This window comes from Lycorma delicatula, chromosome 4 (genome assembly GCF_047948215.1).
Source record: "Lycorma delicatula isolate Av1 chromosome 4, ASM4794821v1, whole genome shotgun sequence".
Lineage (NCBI taxonomy): Eukaryota > Metazoa > Arthropoda > Insecta > Hemiptera > Fulgoridae > Lycorma > Lycorma delicatula.
The window spans coordinates 155,726,922-155,749,607 of NC_134458.1; the positions used below are offsets into that span (position 1 = coordinate 155,726,922).

The 22,686-nt window shown below is 31.1% G+C and overlaps 1 protein-coding gene across 2 annotated transcripts in view; it reads left to right on the forward strand.

Annotated features, from left to right (window-relative positions):
* Nucleotides 1-22,686, forward strand: part of Nos (Nitric oxide synthase) — a 752,676-nt gene that overhangs the window by 644,930 nt on the left and 85,060 nt on the right. For both annotated transcript variants that reach the window (XM_075364470.1, XM_075364469.1), the window contains exons 4-5: nucleotides 13,965-14,056; nucleotides 22,513-22,654. In XM_075364470.1, the coding sequence (XP_075220585.1) occupies nucleotides 13,965-14,056; nucleotides 22,513-22,654 (234 nt within the window). The remainder of the gene's footprint in view (nucleotides 1-13,964; nucleotides 14,057-22,512; nucleotides 22,655-22,686) is intronic.

Sequence of the window (22,686 nt, forward strand, 5' to 3'; positions counted from 1 at the left end):
TCAGTCCGTCTTCTGAAAGCCTTTTGGTCTAGTAAATATGCGCCTGATAGGGCCGTAGTTTTATTAAGGATGTAATGCACTCCCTTGGCGGAGAGAATAGCATATGGTGGCTGGAGGCGGTTACTTGCCTGTTTATATTTTAATATGAAGGAAGGAAAGGGAATTTGGGTTTTAGAGATTCTTCTTCTGGGGTCTGGACTGTTCACTGGCTCTCGACAGTCGACAGTATTTATGCCTTCCAGTTTTGAGCTTGGACTTGTATAATACAGCCGATCCACCATTTTGTTCGTTCAGTGTAATAGTTTCTGTTATCATAACCTTCTACACTGATCTACAAATTCTTTCTATTGGCCTTTCTTTGTTATTTCTGGATTTTTCTTTTTCAATTTGTTTATTGATTTATGTTCTTAATTTTCTCTCTCTTTCTTATTCTGGCACTTTCTGTTACTTTTTTTCTGTTTAGCTTCCAGAACCACCGTAAGGTATAACTTCAGAGGATGATATGTATGAATGTAAATGAAGTGTATTCTTGTACAGTCTTAGAATAAATGTACCATTCCTGAGATGTATGGTTAATTGAAACCCAACCACCAAAGTACACCGGAATCCATGATCTAGTATTAAAATCCGTATAAAAGTAACTGCCTTTACTAGGAATTGAACCTTAAAATTCTCGACTTCGAAATCAACTGATTTGTGATGAAGAGTTCACCACTAGACCAACCCGGTATATTTCACTTTGTGTTGCTACAAGCTTCTCTACCCGTTGTAGTTTTATATATATATATATATATATATATATATATATATATATATATATATGCCTTACGTACATACAACCGTAATATTTGTCGGCCACCTGAAATGAGGCATTAGCCGCTCCCAAAAATGAGAAAACCATGTTTAAGAATATCGTCCATGTCCTGTTTATGTAGTTCTCGAAGTGAAAAACCACATCTCTTTATTAAAAAAAAGAAAAAATTATTGGTCTGATTACGGTTACATTAAATTTGAATTTTATCTATTTTTTATTCAATTTTATTTGTTTGATCTAAACTTTTAATTGCTGTATTTTACTTTCGATATGTATTTTTATTCCTTCATTCCTTTTGAAATGTGGTGCTACAGGAGAATGTTAAAAATCAGATGGGTGGATAAAGTGACATATGAAGACGTATTGCGACAAATAAATGAAGAAAGAAGCATTTGGAAAAATATAGTTAAAAGAAGAGACAGACTTATAGGCCACATACTAAGGCATCCTGGAATAGTCCCTTTAATATTGGAAGGACAGGTAGAACGAAAAAATTGTGTAGGCAGGCCACATTTGGAATATGTAAAACAAATTGTTAGGGATGTAGGATGTAGAGGGTATACTGAAATGAAACGACTAGCACTAGATAGGGAATCTTGGAGAGCTGCATCAAACCAGTCAAATGACTGAAGACAAAAAAAAAAAAAATTCCTTCATTCATTGTAATACGTCATTTACGTATTAATATGTAGGATTACGAAAATTTATTCATGAGATATTAATTACACGGACTTTATTTCCATCGAATCTATTTAGAAACAAGCTATTATTTAATTTGATATATAATTTAATATAGGTATAGACTGAATTTGCTCTATTTTAATCCAGTAATTATCTATATTAATATTAATGCGTAGATTTATAAATTTGTAATATGTATTTGATATAATGTTAATATATAGCTAGATAGATGTAAATGAACATTTACGTAAAATTATATGGATGTCAGGCAAGATAAAATGGATTACTTGGAGGTCGTGAACATAGAAAATTGAAATCACTATGCTACTACATGACAGCAGAATGTTCAGTTCATCCAGTTTTAACTGCATAACAACTCCTACCGACGCATAGTGAATTAAACATCGCCTTTTCTATTATGATTCATTGTTTTCAAGCTTTGAAAATGAAATTGAAATTACTTATAAATGGTGAAATTACCATGTTTTACACATACATTTTTCACATTTATAGTTACTATTTTATATATATATTCTCATATGTAACAATTTGTGACTGTTCAAATCAGGTTACCCCTATTTTTTTTTTTTATGAATGAAGAGGAAAAAATGAAACAAAAAATAACAACTTACAACGTTTTGCTTTTATCTACACATTAGTCATAATGTGAAAGAATAAAATGGTAGATTAAGTTCATTTTTTACTACATTTTTTCCCTCATTTTTTATCCTACTTATTTATTTGTTTTAAGCTCTTGTAAAAGTGTACTTTTAAAATTTTACCCGACTATACTAGAAGATTAATTTATTTTTATGATATGTTTGTTTCTACACTATACAATTCCGGAACATTAGGAATTATTTTTGCAAAATATATTTAATTTTTTTTAAATCAAATTCGAGTAACCGCTGGGGATATAAGATAATTTAGAAAAAAATAATACGATAGTTTTTCACTAATTTAGAAAAGAATTAGAAGTTTTTTAAGAATTCATCGAATTCAGGCATCAAATAACAATTAGAGCCGGCCTCCGTGGCGCGAGTGGTAACGTCTCAGCCTTTCATCCGGAGGTCCCGGGTTCGAATCCCGGTCAGGCATGATATTTTCACACGCTACTTGTCACTCATCTCATTCTCTGAAGTAATACCTAACAGTAGTCTCGGAGGTTAAAACAAGAAAAAAAATAACAATTAGAAAAGTGCATTCAAAAAATGTTTACACTTAAACGAGATTCTCATCTAAATAAATTCAATTATTAAACAAACATTATTGAACGATCTGTATGAAGGTGTTAGAACTTAATTAGATTAGTTCTACGCTTCAGACTATCCTTGTGCCCATAAGTGTTTTAGTACTGTATAATAGTACATTGTACTAGAAACCTATAATGATAGCTATTAATGCTCGAATGCGAAGTAAATTACGACTCGAGCCTTGGCGAGTGTTGTAAACTTCGCAAGAGTGCATTAATGGCCATTAAAGAGAATTGCACATATTTGTTTCGGCTGAGAAAATATATTCGGATTACTGATTTAAATCAGTAATAGAACATTTTTGATGGAATATATATATATATATATATATTTTTTTTTTTTTCAAAAAATACATTGAACAATACATTTCTGTGGCAATATAGTCATAAGTCCTGCCTTTTCTTTCTTCCTCAGAATCCGAAAAATTAACAAAAGGATAAAAAGTGTAATATAGAAACTTAGTTACCTATTGGTGTACTTTTAAATTAACCTCTTCTTGCTAATTACTAAATCGGGTTAAAATCAAAGTAAAAAAAAACAACCGATGCATTAAACAATACCCGTTTCTGATTGGTCAGTGGTTGAAAAGAGTTGGCTTTTGATTGAACAAAGTAAATACATAAAATAATACAAATTAAATAAATAAATAACAGCCAACACATAAATATTACACAACTACTTCCAATTTTTTTAATTTCTATAGCATATAGTGCGGGCAAAACCGTGACGGGGGATGCTGGTGATATAACCAGTTTCATTCATATATATCCTACTTTCTAAGTAGAAGTTAACTCACGCTCAGTAATAATCTCCTTTCTCTTCATTCCTTTTTGTATCAAATGAGGATTCTGGTTTTTACATTTCTTGCGATCAGCTTTTCTTCATAATGACTATATTCTTTGAAGTCTTATTCGTATATTTAATCAAAATAAAATTATAAAATAATCTTTAAAATATAAATAATAAAATTAAAAAAACAATGAAAGTATACCTGGAAAAAGGAAAAGAAAAACACCGGAAAATGAAGGAGATGTGTAAAAAATGGAAATTTTAAAAGTGAATTAGTTGAAATTTGTCCATAGTGGCTAAAACGAAAAAATTTAAGTCCGTTTTATTTTTTAAACGTTTCTCTCTCTAATACTTTCTTAATTGTTACTGACAATGACTGATTAACAATCGAAATGCGTATTGTGATTTAGTTTTTTTTTTATATTACGTCAAGGAAAATTTTCCTTTATCCTCATTTCGTATTCCTTTACTTGTTTTTTCGTGCTATCTTATTAGTTACACTCTCCATCGGTTATATTAAAATCTATTCTTTTTCAGTCGAAATTCATGTTTTTTTTTTTGGAATAGGATATGATTTTGTTTTGTAGATTTGTTAAATCTGAGGTCCTGATATCAATTATTTCTTTGTCGAATCCGGTGTTATGTGTTTTTCTTTTTATATTCTTATATCTCTCTTCCTTTGGGTTATCTTATTCATTTTACAATATTTTTTTCAAAACTCCTTTCCTTCCCGCAATCACATCAGTAATAATTCCTTTTTTTACTTTCTTAGCACGTTATAATTTCTGTTGTTTGTTTACATAATCTTTATTTTCAAAATTTGGTTTCTATTACTTTTCCTTTTCTATAACAATCCTTTTGCATACTAAGAAACATTCCATTCCTTAGAATGAGTAATAAATTAAATTTAAATCTTAATTTTATTAAATTTTTGATAAACAATGAAATTCAGTAAATATAATTTGATAAAATAACAATTTTTAGAAAATATTTAATTTAATTACGTTGAAATTTAGAGATGAATTATTTAAAAGTAATATATTGATTTAACTTTTGTTTGACTTCAGTTGTGTAATTAACACATGATTTATTAAACGGTCAAACTTTTCTTGGCTAACTTTACGTAGTGTATTATAATATTGTTGTGGAAAAAGTGTCACTGTTTAGTTAAAGCTTCAAATTTCTTATCAGTCTCACCATTATTTACTCTGTTCCCTATTTACTTTTTAACAAAAGTGACATTTGTTTAAGTAACTTTTTTTTTATTGAGCAAAGACTCACTTTAGCGTACTTTTTTTATCTTTTGGTATTGTTGTAAAAAGTCATAATTAATGTCAGTTATAAAACATAAATGTAATATTTTTATTTTTTGTATTAATTCTTGTCACCTTTAGCTTAAATTTAACTTTTTTTTTTATCCAATCAGGAGAAAGAATTAATATTATTCTTATATTTTTCACAAAATAAAAAATACAAAACTATACTAGAATAAACTACACCATAAAAGAACCTAACACGTTGGGACACATATCATTCACGAAAATTCTGTTTTCAAAATAAACAAGGATATCATGCAAGTGTTACTAATTAAAACTGAAGTATAAAGTAGTTTCCGTTGTCTTCTTCAATGAACCGAATTTACTGTTGTTAATCAACGTACTGAATGTATCAAATACATTAGATATTAAGCTCCTTCAGTTAACACATTCACTATTCACTACAGGGACTGTTTATATAATGTAAAAGCAACCAACACTTCTTCAGATGGTTTAAAGCTGCATAAAGGACTGTTATAAGTAGTGTAAAAGAACTACCTTTGTAACCCTTTAGTAGAGTGTAGCTCTGATTAAGGCAAGATAATATCTCTTCCTACTTTTTACCAACTTAAATATATTAATAGTATCAAAGTCAATTTTTTGTTTCACATAAGTTCTCGTGGGATGATCAAATTGATTTCGTTTGTAATAAAATTAAACCAAACTGCTTTATTTTTAAAACGCTTGATAAAATTCTAAGCTTGACATCATTATTATATATTTATTAAGTTTACGTTTATTTCTTTCTAAAGTAGGATATCATGCTTTGGTCTCCCAGTAGAAAAGCTCCCAAAAGAGATCTCATTTCATCCGTGTAGCTGAAATCCGAGTGAAGAAATCTTTCACTAGCCGTAACTCGCAAACGAAGCAATTTAGGACATGTTTATATGAACTTTTCCCGTTATTTTCATGAGTAGAATAGGTTATGAAAGTTTCGAGAGAGGAAAGTCTGTGTGTCTGTTTGTATACAGATCTACAGTTTTATTCTGATCGTGATGAAATTTTGTACACTAACGGTTCCAAAGAAAAGGAAACCTTCTATCCACATTTCATTTCTTTTTATTCATTTTTCATCTTCTCCCCTGGACCTGAATCCGGATCCTGGACCGGATGTGTTAAATATAACACAGCCCAGGGAAGTGTCCTATACTCTAACGGGCCTCCCCGTCTCGGTCCGCCGGTCGGATCTTACTTTGCGCCCGCTTCAAAACCCCAGAGTAGGATCCACCAGGCCCGGCTATGCCGTCCCTGGGTCCCCATTCTGGGAGCCGGGTTTCGGTCTTTAAGCCAACGCTTCTAACGGGGACACCCCATGTTGAGCATCCCCGTCAGGACTCGGTCTTTTTCGCTCGGGGGTTCGACAGTCCCCGTCCCTCATCGCTACCGCCCACTCGTGCAAGCACGAGCGAACGGCAGCTCCGTAGAGGGCTGTTCCTTATCCCCGAGCATCCCGATCCTTCTCCTGAAGAACCCTAGCCACGAATCCTACGATGGTATCAAAATTCTTGGAGCTTTGCAACATAGTGGCAATGATGGTCTCCACGCTAAGCGGTCCGGTAATCGCCGAGTAAGCTAGACGGCATTCATCCCACTGCAAGCACCAAGACACCACGTGATCTGGGGTATCCGGGTCGCTACAGTCAGGGCAGTAGGGGTCATCTGCCCATCCTCCTACCACACCGGTAGGCGCGGAAGACCCCATGCCCGGTCAGGAATTGCGTGAGCCAGTAGTTCAGCTCTCCAAACCTCCGATCGACCCGCGGCCCTACATCCGCGATAAGACGATGCGTCCACCTACCCTTGGTGGAAAACACTATTCCCAACCCTTTTTCAATCATCTTAGGCAATATTTTAATGCACAGCTTTGCATTAAACTTGCAAACAGCTTTGCATTTTTTCGCGTATACCTCGAAAATTCTGAAAAAATCGACCAAAGTAGAAGGTATTTTCTGAAAGCCGATAAAACTTTCTACAAAATGCAATTTACCCGGCTCTGATACCGTTCTTAGTTCCGAAATTATTAACAATCAAAATTGAAAATTAGTTCACAACTCCCCCTTTCCTTTTCCTTTTATATACACACAAGAAATAAAAATATTTAAATGAAGCCTCCTTATCGTACTCTGCGCAAGGCCGGGTAACCTACTTAGTTAAAAATTATCTTTAAAAAAACGTGATTTATCTGCATCCGATCAATGTGTATTACATATAAATACGTGCTCAAAATAATTTTCAGTAACGTATTTTGAATTATTTTAAAGTAATTTCATATATATACCTTAACATTAGTCCGTGCGTTTATATTTAAATAATTAATATGTAACTTCGTTTTTTAATCCTTCAATTTATGTTTTTATATTTATAATGTATCTTGTTTTTTTTTTATTTATATAATTTATTATTATGTATCGATCAGAATAAACGATTTATTTTTTTTTTATTTCGTTTGGACCATCGCAACAATAAACAACTTTACTTTGCATTTTTTTCGTGTTCTGTCAGTACTCTTTCATTCTTTGACAAACATTTTTTTTTTTGTGAAAACTTTCTTCCAATTTTTCTCTTGGTTTTTCCTTATAACTGGTGAAATCTTTTATTTTATTTTTGAAGTATTTCAGTCTAAAATTTCTTCTTTAATATTTAATTCCTCTGGATCATTTTTGATTTCTAGAAACCAATTATTTTTAGATTCTAATTTAGAAAGATAATTAATGATATTATTTTTCTCTTAATCAGCTGTCCTTACTCTTTTTAACTGTCCGTAAAAGTCTAAGATTTTTATATAGTCCGGTTACATAAGAGTGCTCTCCGGTTATATAGAGAGTATTGCTATCGTTCGTCTTGCACGTTTTTATTTTTTGACTTTTTGAAGTTCCTAACATAATAATTAGCAGTCCAGATAAACTAAATTCGAGATTACAAATTTCTGTGTGTATTCATGTGCTAGTCTTATAAAATCGATTTTATATCTCGGGAACAATTTAAACTATACTCATAAAATATTTTTCGGTAACTTTTATATTAAGGAAAGACTCACTACTGCCAAAATTATCACCTGAACGTCTTCAAAGTTTTTGAAGGTAAAGTTATCGATTCACCGCCTGGGGAGTGTTTTTGTACTTATCACTTTGTAACTCTTACTTATTAACTTTGTTTTCTGTTTATTTTACATATACTTTAGTTAAAAAAATTTAAATAATATAGAAGTACATTAAGATATAATAGAAATACTTTCTGCAGTCATCAGTCAACGGTGTTTGATGTTCCTGAAACAAAACTAATGAGAATGCTAATACTCGTACAATGGAATTATCTTTGGATCTCGATGAACCTTACATATTCAATTAAGATCGATAATTTTGTTTAATAATTTCATTTTAGTTTTCCTTTATTAACTAAATTTTAGTTTTATAGCCCAATTTGTTAAATTCAGTATAAAATGAACCACGTTACTCGTTTTACAGACATGCTAATATTTAAATATTTTTACAAAATTCTATCGTTACAAACCACCAAGTACACCTTCTCTGTTCGTTAGCAATAACTACTGTATCTGTTGACCCGTGTTTCTACCGGAAAATTGCAAATGGTTTTACAATTTGAATAACACAGCTCATAAACGGTTAAAAATACAGATATGAAATTTAAAGGGTAGTAAGTTAATAGAGTGAGTTACCCGGTATATAAGTTTCATTGCGATTGTAAGTAGTTAATGTCAAGGTATCAAAGTCAAGTTACGCGACAGAAAATTAAAATATTGGTTTCTTTTTCGTTTTCACAGTAAAGCTATTAAATAGCTTTTCCGCTCCAGTCAGTTATCTCTAATTATTGTACGAACCTTGTATGTGTATACAAAATACAATTTAACAAAATATTCGTAAAACCTACAATAATATTAAGCAAAATAATAATAATTAACCGCTTAATCCCACCCCTTCGTAATGGTCCTACAATAGCTGTTTTTGATTTCTTTTACTTAAATTACCTTAAACTTTGTTTAAAATCTAGTACTTTTTCCTGAATTTTTTTACAGTTAACGAGCTTTCTTTAGCTTGTGAATTTTCCCAAAGTTTTTTTTTTACTTTAAATTAAAGTCTTTCCTTGTTTAAGTTCTCCTAGGTTCTTATCTAAATCCTAATAGGTTTTTAAATAAAAGAACTTCTCGGTGTTGTCTTCTTTCTGGTGCTTTCGTGTACCCTTTTTAATTAAATTCTTCTCTTCTTGGTTTTGTTACAACTTTACTTCTTAAAGTTCCTCTTTGGTTTAAGTTACTTTTACTTTCTTGAACCTCTTGTTTTTTACTCTTAACGAGTTTTCTTTAGCTTGTAGTTGTTCTTTTTTACAAAGTTTTTTTTCTCTAAATTGAAGTCACTCCTTATTTAGATCTTCCTAGGTTCTTGTTTAAATCCGACTAGATTTTTTATAAAAGAACTCTTCGGTGTTGTCCTCTGTTTGGTGCTTTTGTGTACCCTTTTTAATTAAATTCTTCTCTTCTTAGTTTTGTTGCAACTTTTCTTGTTAAAGTTCCTCTTCTTAAGTTTTTTACTTTCTTGAAGCTCTGATCTTTACTCTAAATTAAACTTTCTCTTGTTTAGGCCCTCCTAGGTTCTTGTTTAAATCCTACTAGATTTTTTATAAAATAACTCTTCAGTGTTGTCTTCTTTTTGGTGCTTTGTGTACCCTTTTTAATTAAATTGTACTCTGCTTGGTTTTGTTACAACTTTACTAGTTAAAGTTTCTCTTTGGTTTAAGTTGTTTTCACTTTCTTCAAACTCTCTTTTTTTTACACAACGAGTTTTCTTTACCTTGTAGTTGTTCTTTTTTACAAAGTTTTTTTTTTACTCTAAATTAAAATCTCTCCTTGTTTATACCCTTTTAGATCCTTTTTTTAAATCCTACTAGATTCTATATAATAGAGCTCTTTGGTGTTGTCTGTTTGCTGCTTTTTTTTTAAAAACTTAATGGATTGTTTTTGTTTTTTACTATAAAACTTTTTTTCTTCTTGTTTTTAATGGTTTTATCATATACTCGTACTTCTTTCTTCTCTTGTATTAGTGATTTAGTGAAAATCACTAAATACACTTAGATGTTGACCTTGTTTCCTTCTCTCTTTACCTTATTTGATTTCTTACTTTTCGTTACACAATCAATAAAATATTTTTCTTCTATAATCCCTCTTCATAAGTTGAGCTGTTGTGGTTGGTTTCTCTTATACAAAAAAAACTGATAAGATTAAATATTTTTATGTAAGCATTGTGGTATAGCAAAACTTTAAGTAGTATACTTCAATCTGAAATACTAATAAAAGAAAATTTGAAATAAAGTGATCGTTGCTCAATTACTATTTAAGCATTGTTAAAGAAAATTATACTTTTTTTTAGTTTTATGGGCATTAACCGTTAGGTCATTATTCGAAAGAAAACTTTTAATGTATAAAAAATGCCACGCCTGATTTTTGCTTTTTTTACATGATTTCTTTTTTTATTCAAATATTTATTTAATCCTTCAGATTTTTATTTAATACTATAAATGGTCTGATATTTTACATTATTCATGTGTGTCAAAAACCACTGTATATGTGAATCATGTGAGGTGTTTAGATCTGCAGTATTTATTCAAACCAGACGTAAGATATTTGAAAACAGTTTTTTTTTCAAGTGGCTCCAAAAATAAGATTCTGCAAGCAAGAGATCAGGATTAACCTTGGAAGTCATAATCCCCGAGTTTGTCTCCGTTATATTTCCGTATAAAAGGGGATCAATATAATCTCTCCTTATTTTACGGAAATATTATAGAAAATTTTTAAGGAAATCGAAATATATGAAAATTATACTGTTACCAAAATATTCACATAACAACTAGGAAGTCAGATTGCCAGTGTTACATGGTACCTTCTTACTGTTACTAGTAGTTCTGTTCTTAAATTTGAAGCGAGGCTATAAAATCTGTAATATTACTATGTTATTCTTAATTCTGAATAACCTTTTACAGGTATTTTTTCGGTGAAAGAATGGGTTCAATCATTTCCCATCGTGAAATCGCGTACCAAACATCAACTTTTTTGGAATTTTTTTTGGACTGCCATTCATCATTAAAAAGGAGATAATACTACAAAAGGCTATAATTCAGTCAATTTTGGCTGCAAAAACTTGCTCGAAAAGAGATTTTGTCAGGAATTAGATGTAGTTCTCAAAGAAAAAAACAAAACATGAATTACCTAGGATTTATAGTTTTTTAATTATTCACGAAAACTGCAATTTTTTATTTTTCAACCTTTAATTTAAAAACCATCTCCATCTGAAATTCAGCACTCTTTGCTCTTTCCTCAAATCTATCACTTTTTTGGTATGAGATCATTACTTGATGAGCATTCACTTTGTGTATACTCATGTATACATATATTTATATATTTATATATATATATATATATGTGTGTGTGTGTGTGTGTTACAAAACAAATTTTACTTCTTTTTTCACATTGTTATGGATAAAATAATCACACTCATTTTTAAATTAAAACTGATTACGATAAATCTGCTTTTTTTAAACATTTATATTAGTTTTTTATCTACATTTTACAAAATTGTATCTATAATTAAAAGTGATAAGATAATGGTTTTGTTTTTTTTTTAAATTTGGAACATCCAGATATTATTGTATTTTTAAGCACTTCAATTTCAAAGATATTGAGTATAGGAAATAATAATTAACTACAATTTCTTCTTTAACTATAAATCCAATTCTGGGCAGATCCACTCTAAGTAAGCTGAAGCTGTACTTAGTCTGTGATCTGTAATATGTTTAAAAATGGAGCTTAGCTCAGTATTCTGCTTTAACTTTTTTTTATCAGAATGTATTTCTGTTTTAATTTGTCTAATGAGAGCAATCTATGTACATTTTCCCTATCTCAAAAAAAAGTGTTTATTACATAAAGTTGATTTTCCTAGCAGAAATTTACTAATCTTCTTCCTCTATCATTTTCCTTACTATATCCATAAGGAAATATATACCTATAACAGTTTTGTTCTCTTCTTTACTCCTAACTTAGCTGTTAAAATCTCCTAATACTGTCACTATATTCTTAAAGTTATTTTCAAATTTATCTAAAACCGTCTGTAGACTCCTGTAGAACTCTTCAAATGTTTCTTCATCTGATTATCTTCTGCGTGTGTAAATTTGAATTAATATCAGTTATCTTTCTACTCTTGTTTTCATCTTCACTCTCACTCTCTCTCTATTTATTAATCCATATCGGTTGCAAATTGCTCTCTAATTACTCTCTGGTTAACTATTCTCCTGTACTCACCTTATGACCTGCAACCCATGTCATTTTTGTATTTAAATATATTCCATCCTAGGTCTACCTCTAGCATTTTCCCTTTTGTAACATTTTCCCTTCGAAGCTGGACTTAACTAAGATATCGTGTCTTAGAATATATCTGATCCGAACGGCCCCTCTTTCCCTAATAATTTCCAAGAAATATGGCTTCTCTAATCCCATTCTCAATAAAACTTGAACATTTGAAACTTTGTCGACCCAACTAATTTTCATCAAGCCACTGTAACTCAAAGACTTTGATATTACTGTTTTTCTCTGTTTCCCCAAATGTTCATGTTTCACTACCGTAGAGAAATAAATTCCATAAAATGTCTTTCTCCATAAAAACGTCAGGAAAAACGTTTTTTCCTGAGTGCCAAATTAACATTCCTAGCTGTGAAAAGTTTGCACTTTTTATTGAATGCCTTTGCTCAGTTGATGCGCCTGACAACTTACAATTTGGATCTTCCATCTAGAATTACCTTACTAGCCGGCTAGGTAAAGTAGTCTGTGCTCTGAAGTTTTCACCATCCAAAACACAGTTTGCATGAGTTCTATGTCTATTTGGTGCTATGTGATTTTGATGTTCCCTTCATTTATGTTTAAATTATACTTTCATTTTAAGTAAATCTATTCTATCTGTAATACCTTCAAATTTTATTAATTTATTTTTTAGAGTTGTTTTAATTTTTTTTTGTCTTCAGTCGGTTTGATGCAGCTCTCCAAGATTCCCTATTTAGTGCCAGTCTTCGGTATACCCCCTACATTCTACATTCCTAACAATTTGTTTTACATATTCCAAACATTGTTTGCCTGTACAATTTTTCCCATCTACTTGTCCCTCCAATATCAAAGCGACTATTCCAGGATGCCTTAATATGTGGCTTATAAGTCTGTCTCTTCTTTTAACTATATTTTTCCAAATACTCTTTTCTTCATCAGTTTGCTGCAACACCTCTTCATTTTTCACTTTATCCACCCATCGATTTTTAACATTCTCCTGTAGCACCACATTTCAAAAGCTTCTAATTTTTTCTTCTCAAGTACTCCAATCGTCCAAATTCCACTTCCATATAAAGCTACGCTCCAAATATATACTTTCAAAAATGTTTTCCTGACATTTTAAATGAATTTTTGATGTAAGAAAATTATATTTCTGACTGAAAGCTTGTTTCGCCTTTGCTATTCAGCATTTTATATCACTCCTGCTTTGTTCATATTTAGTAATTCTACTTCCCAAATAACAAAATTCTTCTACCTCCATAATTTTTTCTCTTCCTATTTTTATATTCAGTGGTCCATCTACATTATTTCTACTACATTTCATTACTTTTGTTTTGTTCTTGTTTTAATTAAGAATCCAATACCTCTCTGTCAATAAGTTTTTCTGTAGTACGCAAATAAATATCCATACTTTCTATTATTCTGTCAGTTTCCAGTCTTTTCTCTGAAATACCCAAAATTCCTATACTTTTTTCATATTAACTGTCTGTTTCAGGTCAATTAATCTGTCTTCTGAGCAGAGGGACCTTAGGTTAAGAATTTTAATTATCAGGGTTGATTCAATATTATTAATCTTATTTGTTTGTTTTGTTTTCCTTAAAGTTTTTTTTTTTATAGTGAAGGAAGTAGTCTATCGTTTCTCCTTCATTAACAAAGCTTTTCTGGGCGGGTGTGGATGATTTTTCTGGATTATGGTTTTTAAATGTTTTTTTTTTTTTTTGCTATTTTAATTTATTTGTCATCTGATATATTTCTTTAATATTTATATCACTTTTCTTCTTTCATTTCAGGTATTCGATTGCCGTTCAGTAACTACAACTACAGGAATGTTTGAGGCAATCTGCAATCATATTAAGTATAGCACAAATAAAGGAAACATAAGGTAATTTATTTTATTTATTTATTTAGATTTACAGTTTTATAAAACAGGGTGTAACCTCAAATTTATTATTAAAATTTTAGATTGACCATTTAAAAAAAAACTTTTTTTGATTTTTAAAAAATAATGCCTTACATTGAACCTCAGCAATAATAAATTTGCTTATAAAGCAAATTAAATTTGAATTCGTGTCATGAGGCTCATAACATAAAATAATAGGTTATAGTATTAACCACTTACCACTTAGGTTATGATATTAAAAAGAACAAAAAGGAAGAAAAGTTTTCTTCCTTTTTGTTCTTTTTAATATCATCATCCTCTTTTATACCTTGAGACAGTTTTATTTATTTCTGAACAGTTATTTTTTAAAGACTATAAAATCATTATTAATGTATTTTTATGGATAATTTTTCTATTAAAAGAAATATATATTATAAAAGCTTTATCACTTATCTACTGTGTGTGTGTGTGTGTGTGTGTGTGTGTGTGTGTGTGTGTGTGTGTGTGTGTGTGTGTGTGTGTGTGTGTGTGTGTGTGTGTGTGTGTGTGTGTGTGTGTGTGTGTGTGTGTGTGTGTGTGTGTGTGTGTGTGTGTGTGTGTGTGTGTGTGTGTGTGTGTGTGTGTGTGTGTGTGTGTGTGTGTGTGTGTGTGTGTGTGTGTGTGTGTTGAAAATTGACAGTTTTCAAAGTAGAAATTAACAGAATACTGCCTTAACAACTTACTTATACTTTATTTCAATATAGATGATATTTTGTTGGGAAACAACCCATACATAAGCAACAGCTATCATGCCCCTGAATTATGGCACAATTATATAACCTAAAACTATGCTCATTAAAACTGGTTTATAAACTAGTAATTGCATATTGTGCGTTTATAGTTATATGCAATTTTATATCTTTGTTTTTTCCAACCAGTTTTCCAGCTACTGCCAGGTCTGGATGTATGTACGGAATGGAATGCAAGGATGTTGGAGAGTGCAATATCCACTTGCCTATTGTAGCGTGCTGACTCACATCCTTTTCTGCTGGGTCATTGTAATGAAATGGCGGGTATTAAATAGTAATTGGCGTTTATTCATCTAATGAAATTGGGACTGCGTTCCAATCCAGAGGAGTGTTCAACAGCTGGGACCTGATGGAACGATTGCTAAGCATATCTTCCATGATGCACTCCTTTTCTGCCCATTCTGGGCAGAAAGCCTTGTAGTTAGGGGCCACCCTTCTGGCAGGTGTCTCCGACACCTGCCCCTTCTATTTTAGGCCCTGTTAATATAATGCGTTTTAGCTGCTAAGTTTCACAGTCAACTGTGGTTTGGGTATTTGTACAGGCAAATGCAATTACTGCTACCGGCTTGCCAAGCCTGATGTAGCTGTAGATGAATACTAACCCGCCGTGTTAGTTTAGTGGTTAAACGCGTCATCGCAAAATCAGCTGATTTTCGAAGTAGAGAGTTCTAAGGTTCGAGTCCTTATAAAGGCATTTGCCTTTATGTATATTTCAATGCTAAACTGTGGATATCGGTGGTTGGTTTTCAATTAATCACACATCTCAGGAGTGGTCGACCCGAGTCTGTTGCAAACTACGAGTTTACCGGTACATTTACACTTACAGTTTTATATTTCTAATAAATTATTTTTTATTGCTATTATAGCTAGAATACGATAATGATTCTACTTACTTAATCCTGTTTATGATTCCTTGCACAATTTTTTCCCTTTTTTTTAAATATTTTTAAATCACAATTTTTGCCTTTCGAGTGCATGTAATTTATTAACTAAGAAAGGTTTATCAACAGGAGAGGTTTATTTAACTAAATCGCTCAAATTTTAGTGTACGTATACGGCTAAAGATTTTGACAGTATAGATGGAAATACTTAGTCATTTAATGCCATTTAGTAAACATGGAACAGTTGTCAAGTTCAAATCGTACTTTCTGTGTTAAACCGTTTTCTAAAAATTATGACTCTGTGATAATAATACGAAGGTTATTTTGCAATCAGTTTAATATTCAACGTCACGGGCAGGTACCGTCTGTTCATGCAATTAACTAACGAGTAAAAACAATTGGGGAAACCAGATTCATGTTATATTTAAAACGTAATGGAGAAGCAAAAATATTAGAACGCCAGAAAAGATTGGTAGAGTTCGAACTGCCATAACATGCAGTCCTAAGCGTTTTGCAATTAAACTTGCATTATCATTGAATATCAATCGGTGAATCATCGATCTGTTGAATCTTACATAAGGATTAGGTTTTTACCCCTATAAAATTCAAATTGTTCAAGAATTAAAAGATGCCGATTCAGTTACTCGCATGAATTTTTGTTAAGAAATGTTGCTGCTACGTTTGGATGATGATGAAAACTTAATTCCCGATGTGTTTGTTTTAGATGGAGCTCATTTTTACCTGAATGGTTATTTAAATAAGCAGAATAGTTGATATTAGAACAATGAAAATGTATTTATTTTTTTAATAAATATTTGGAAATAACATTTTAAAATGTTTTTATTAAAAAAGTAAGTAATATTTAGATAGACGTCTGTTTTAAAAATATGAAACAGTAATTAGATTCTTTTAAATCGAAATATTATTATTAAGCGCTTACCTCTACAGTTACAGTTTAAACGTTGTTATATATCTGAAGTCTCTGGATCTAGAAATTCTCAATGCATTCATCATTTTATAAGATATGAAATTTGCTCTAATTTCCGCAATAAACATTGAACACGGAGCGCGTTCTGACGTCACAGATTGTATAATTGAGTTGCCGCTTATTGATAAATCTTAAGGTAAACGGGGAACTGTAAGATTACGGTAGACCTTCTGAATTTATTTTTATAAAGATTTAAAAAACCTCAAGAATATATATTAAATCCACTTTTTATTATTATTTTTATTTTTATTATTAAAAAAAGTACCGTTAATACTTTATAATAACTGAAATTTGCTTAAAGTAATAATTAAAATTATTATACGTACAGACGAGTTCTATTTTCACAAATATTTCCCTTTCTCAGGTCAACATATTTTCAATCTATATTCTTTTCCCGGTTACTAGTTGGAACTGAAAAGGTGAGCTCAGCAACGTACGGTAGTAGACAGCCGGCGTCTCGGTTCACTTACTCTATTATCTTTAACCGTTTCATTATCTCCACGATAAATAACATAAACTTTTATTAACTTGAACAAATTTTTTTTTAAATTATGTTTTAAACAGTAAACTTGCGAGCTGAATTCAATTCGAATCATCATCCGGTGATTTTATAGTTTCCATATGTAAAATATTATCTTACTAGCCGGTCAGGTCTCGCTTCGCTCGCCCTTCCCGTTTAGCCACGGGGCTCCGGCTCCTGGATCCTCAATGTGCTAATTGAGGATCCAGGAGAATAATACTGATAAATAAAAATTAAAGCCTGTTCAATTTATAAAAACTATCAGTGTATTGTAATTTCTTCAAAGCGACAGTTTTTGGTCGGCACAGGACTCGAAACTTTCAGCGATCTGAAGTATGCGGGTTTCAGAATAGTCAATCACCATCATAAAAATAATAGTTATACCTTCTTACAGCTATTACCAACCTTCGTACAGAAAAAAAGTATTTTGTCCAGTTCTTAACCTTACTCGACAAAAATCACGAGAAGATGACCGTACTTCGTTTCTCATTTTTTTTTTTTTTTTTAATTTTTAATGTTTTTTAGTCAAGTAACCGGAGGTAGGTGCAGTCAGTTGCGTCGCACACATAGCAACAATGGCAGTGGCTTGTTGGTTGGCGGCCGCGCTGTACACCGTCGGACCTTTAAATCTACTTTTATCGATAACCAAAAGAGATATCGAAAAAGACTAAGTAATCCTTTTTGTAGAAAATTTAATTTTAAATACAGTAAGTAGTCTCCGAATTCGATTTGACCATCATAAAGTTATATACCGGCAAGGAAAATAATCCGGTTATTACTGCAAGTCAATAAATCGGCTTCTCTACCTTGAAACTGTGAAACATTTAGTTTCGGCTATAGTACTATGTTCTTCCTATATATAAAAACCATGTTCATGCAAAATTTCAGCTCAATCAGTATAGTAGTTTTTGCGTGAAAGCGTAACAGATTCACAGACACCACTATATTTTTATCTATCAGATATAGTAACTTGTTGCCGTACTAATAAATTGTTAATTTTTTTCTTTTTTTGTAATTTGACCGTGCTCACAATAAATTTCTTATGAAGCAAATATTATTTTGGCCAATCATTCTTTCTAACTACTGTTCATACAAAAAAACAAACAAATATATTTTCTGTGTAAAATTAAATAGAGATTAATTTTCTCTCTTTTGTTTGATAGCTTCCGATTTTTCGTAAAAATTAAGAAATAAGAAAAATCAGTAAACCTTGAAAATTCATTTTTTTCATTTAAAGATTTTTTTTAATACAAAATAAAATACGAATAACATAAAATATATAATTTACATTCGAATAACATGCACGATTTCGTGTGATTAAATAAATAAATAATTTTATTGTTTATCGGTTCTTAAACTATTATACTATGGCGTCCAGAAAGTAAGAATCGTTTGCGCATTTCATGCGCGCAGCTTCACTCGCAACAATGGGTCCAAGGCCAGTTGATCTCAGTTGTAGATTTACTAGCGCTTACGAAATTTCTTAGCTGTACTATGACACGACTGATTTTGCATGAGTTTGTATAAAAAAGATTGAAATCCCTCTGGCAATGAAGTACAATCAGTTATACGTTTTTTGAATGAGCAATGTGTTCGTCCTGTGAAAATTCATCGTCAGATTACTGCCGTATAGGGTGACAGTGTAATGAATGAAGAAAACGTAAAGAAATAATGTCGTTTATTTGCGGTAGAGAAAACATCTATTCATGCCAATGTATGTTCACGTGCAAAAAAAAACTTGTTTTTTTTTGCAACGTGAACTTCTCATAGATTTCGGATGGAATGTTTTTGATCATCCGCCGTATAGTCCAGGTATCTGATCTTGCATCAAGCGATTTACAACCTGTTTACCAAACTGAAGGAGTTTCTTGGCGGAATCCACTATGAAAGTGATGACAACGTGAAGACAGCTGTTCATTAGTGGCTTAATGGACTGGCGGCAGACCTCTTTGACAATTGCTTACAAAAACTAGTGCTGTGATTTGACAAATTGCTTGAATCTAGGAGGTGATTATGTGGAAAGATAAATTATGTGACAAAAATTAGATTACGACAGATATATTAAAATTAAAATAAATACAATAAATTTGTTATAAAAAAAGAAAAAGGTTTTTAATTTCTGGACGACCCTAGTACATTTTTATAACTAAATAAAATCATACGTAGCAATTCGGTTATAAGGTTATAAGGTAGTAATACTTATTGTTTAAAAACAAAATAATTAATAAATTAATTATTTTTCTTTTTCTTCGACACCATGAATAACATCTAATTCCGATACATCTATACAAAGACATACACACCTTTCATTCTCCCATTTCTTATTTCTCTTGCTACTCTCTGCCAAGTTGCTCCTCCACATACTCTTTCAGATTCTTCATCCCATCTGCATGGCGGTCTTCCTATTCCTCATCACCTACCTCGAATACTAATTCAATATTTTCAGCGTTCAGCTCTCTTCTTTAGATCTTCCTACACGGCTACCCTAATTCCTAACTTTGCTTCTTCTTAATCTCTATTATTATTTCCTTTGACAGGGTTAAAGTTTTACAACCATAAATCATAACCAACAACATACACACATTGAGCAATCTTTTTTATTTTCCATCTCTACATATATTTATTGAAAAATAAATCAATGGGAGAAATACTTCCCCCATTGATTTCTAATAGTTGCCCATCTCTTTCAATTCTTTACCTAAGTAAATGAAATTCGCAGTATTTTCTAATTCGTTTTTCTTCATCTTAACATTTTTTCCTCCTTCATTACTGAAACGCATAATTTTTGTTTTCTTTAATTTCACCAAAAACCCTAATTTTTTCCAATAGTAATTCTTTCATCTTTTTACTGATTTCTTCCAAGCACCTCCCAATTAAGCACCATTACATCCGCAAATTTTAAGGTATTCAGCCAATCATGTCCGAGAATATTAATACATTTTTTACGTGATATAAAAACGAAAAAATCGTTACTTTTTTAATTTTTAGAAAAATATATTACAATATTCATAAACAAACATTGGAGATTAGTGTTGCAAAAATACTTTCGTTTTTTTTTTCAATTTTTTCCACCTTTATTAAAAGTTGATGTTTGACGTGAAATACGAGGGCTATTTTTTTTCAAGGTCCGATCGGTCACGAAATTAAAACCACGGTGAAAATATTTTTTTTTTTATTTGTAACAAGTACACATAGTTACGCTATTTCTCTACATAGTCGCCACTCCGATTTAGACATTTGTCGTAGCGTGGTACCAACTTTCCGGTACCCTCGTCATAGAACGGAGCCGCCTGTTTTTTCAGCCATGTTTCTACGCTGGTCTGCAACCCGATGTCTGTGCCAAAATGTTGTCCTCCTAGCCAGCGTTTCATCCTCCGCTTATTCTTAAAATAAGAATAAGCGGAGTGGAATGTTGTCATCAGGCATTGTCTTTCTCCATGACAATCCTCGGCAGCACACTACAGCTGTAACAAAAAAGTTCCTGCAGCGTTTTCGTTGGGAAGTGTTTGATCACCACCATACAGCACAGACTTGGCTCCATCCGATTTTCACCTCTTTGATCACATGAAACGCTGGCTAAGAGGACAACATTTTGGCACAGACATCGAGCTGCGGACATCGAGTCAAATGCTTTTTTAAAATCTACAATTACTAAAACTATGTCTTTAAAGGTCATCATTCGTGTCGTATAATTAATTTTAAGAGAAATATTTCTTCTGAGCAGGATCTGCCCTTTCTGAATCCACTCTGAATTTTTTTTTTCTTGTAAACTAAATTTTTTTTACCTTCCTGAATAACATTACACAGAATCGGACCGACTTATTAAAGTAAATAATTACTCAATAAATAATTTTTAACCCCAAAAATGTGGCCTGAATGGGACATGTACTCAAAATATCAATAATCTTTTAAACTTTAATTTTTAAGATTGAAAATTCAACTGTATTTAGTGTAAATGAAGAAGGTTGAGAGCTTTTTTAAAATAAGGGAATCCTTGGGACCCGACTTTAGAGTTTTAAAGTGTTTTTGCATTTTTATTAGTTCTGATATTTCATTCTTTTTTCAAGTTGTGGCTTTTATTAAAAATGTAAGAGATAAATTTCGAGCGAAGCGGTCAAATTGCTAAAAAAATAAACATGTTTATTTTTTTAGCAATTATACTCTAGAGTATAATTTTTTGACATAAACGTTATTTTATCAACGTTAAGTGACCAAAAATTTTGGGTCATCAACTGGAACCAAAATTTTTTACTAAGAATTTTGGTTCTTTTTTTCTCGTACTATTAACGCTGTATTACTTTTATGTACAAACGTCATTTTACGAAGGGGTCAAAGGACCCCCTTCCGGTTTTTTTACTGAGTATTTTGATTTTTTCGTCATTGTTGTGTCAAAAATTCCAAACCAATAAAACACTATTTTCACTAACAGTAATATTAATAATAATAATGTTTACATGTTTTATTTAAAATTAAATAAGTTTCACTTAACAACTTAAAATTAAAAATTTTGTTAATCATAAGGAACAGCGCAAGGAAAGTTTTGCAATCTTTTGCCGACTTTTTTATTTCTAATATATATTCCTTCTATTCTAATATTTGATATAACTTTTAATATTTTAATATAACTCATCGTTGTCTTCTTTTCTGTCATCGTTTCATTATCTTTTTGTTTTCTTTATGTATTTGAAATGTAAAGAAACGAATATTATCACCTGTTCTTAATATCCGTTTTGTATCTTTTTGGACGGTTATTACTCTCAGTGTTTTTTTTATAAATATTTTATTGTTTCTTATGTACAAAATAAAAAAAATAACAGACAAAAAATTATTTCCTTTTTTCATAGTTTTCTTCTATGCTAGAACTTTTCTTCCTTGGTTTTTTATAGTTTACAATTATCTGTTTTATGTCTTATGTTTTTTTTGTTTTTTTTTTATATAAATTATTACCTTTACTTTATATTTTAATTCTATATTCCTTATTATTTAAATTTTTTTATTTCATTTCATTTTATCAATATTTATAAGTGCCAGTGATAAGGAGTTCATTATATTGATTTTATTTTAAACAAAGGAGACCACATGAAATTTATTCATTTTTTTAATGGTTTAATTAAAGTAAGTTAATTAAAAATTGATTTAAATGAGAGATTTCCGTCTTATACTTGTAATCAAACATTGACGAGTTGTACATTTTTAAACTTAGTGCAGAAAATAGTTACTATATATTTATGTAAGATTTTGTTAGTAATTCTTACATTGATTTTTTTTTTTATTATTCATAGATCCGCTATTACAATATTTCCACAAAGGACTGATGGGAAACATGATTTTCGTGTATGGAATCCACAATTAATTGCTTATGCTGGCTACAAGAATCCAGATGGTTCTATTACTGGAGATCCTGCGTATGTAGAATTCACTGAGGTATACATATCCACTGATAATATGTGTTCATG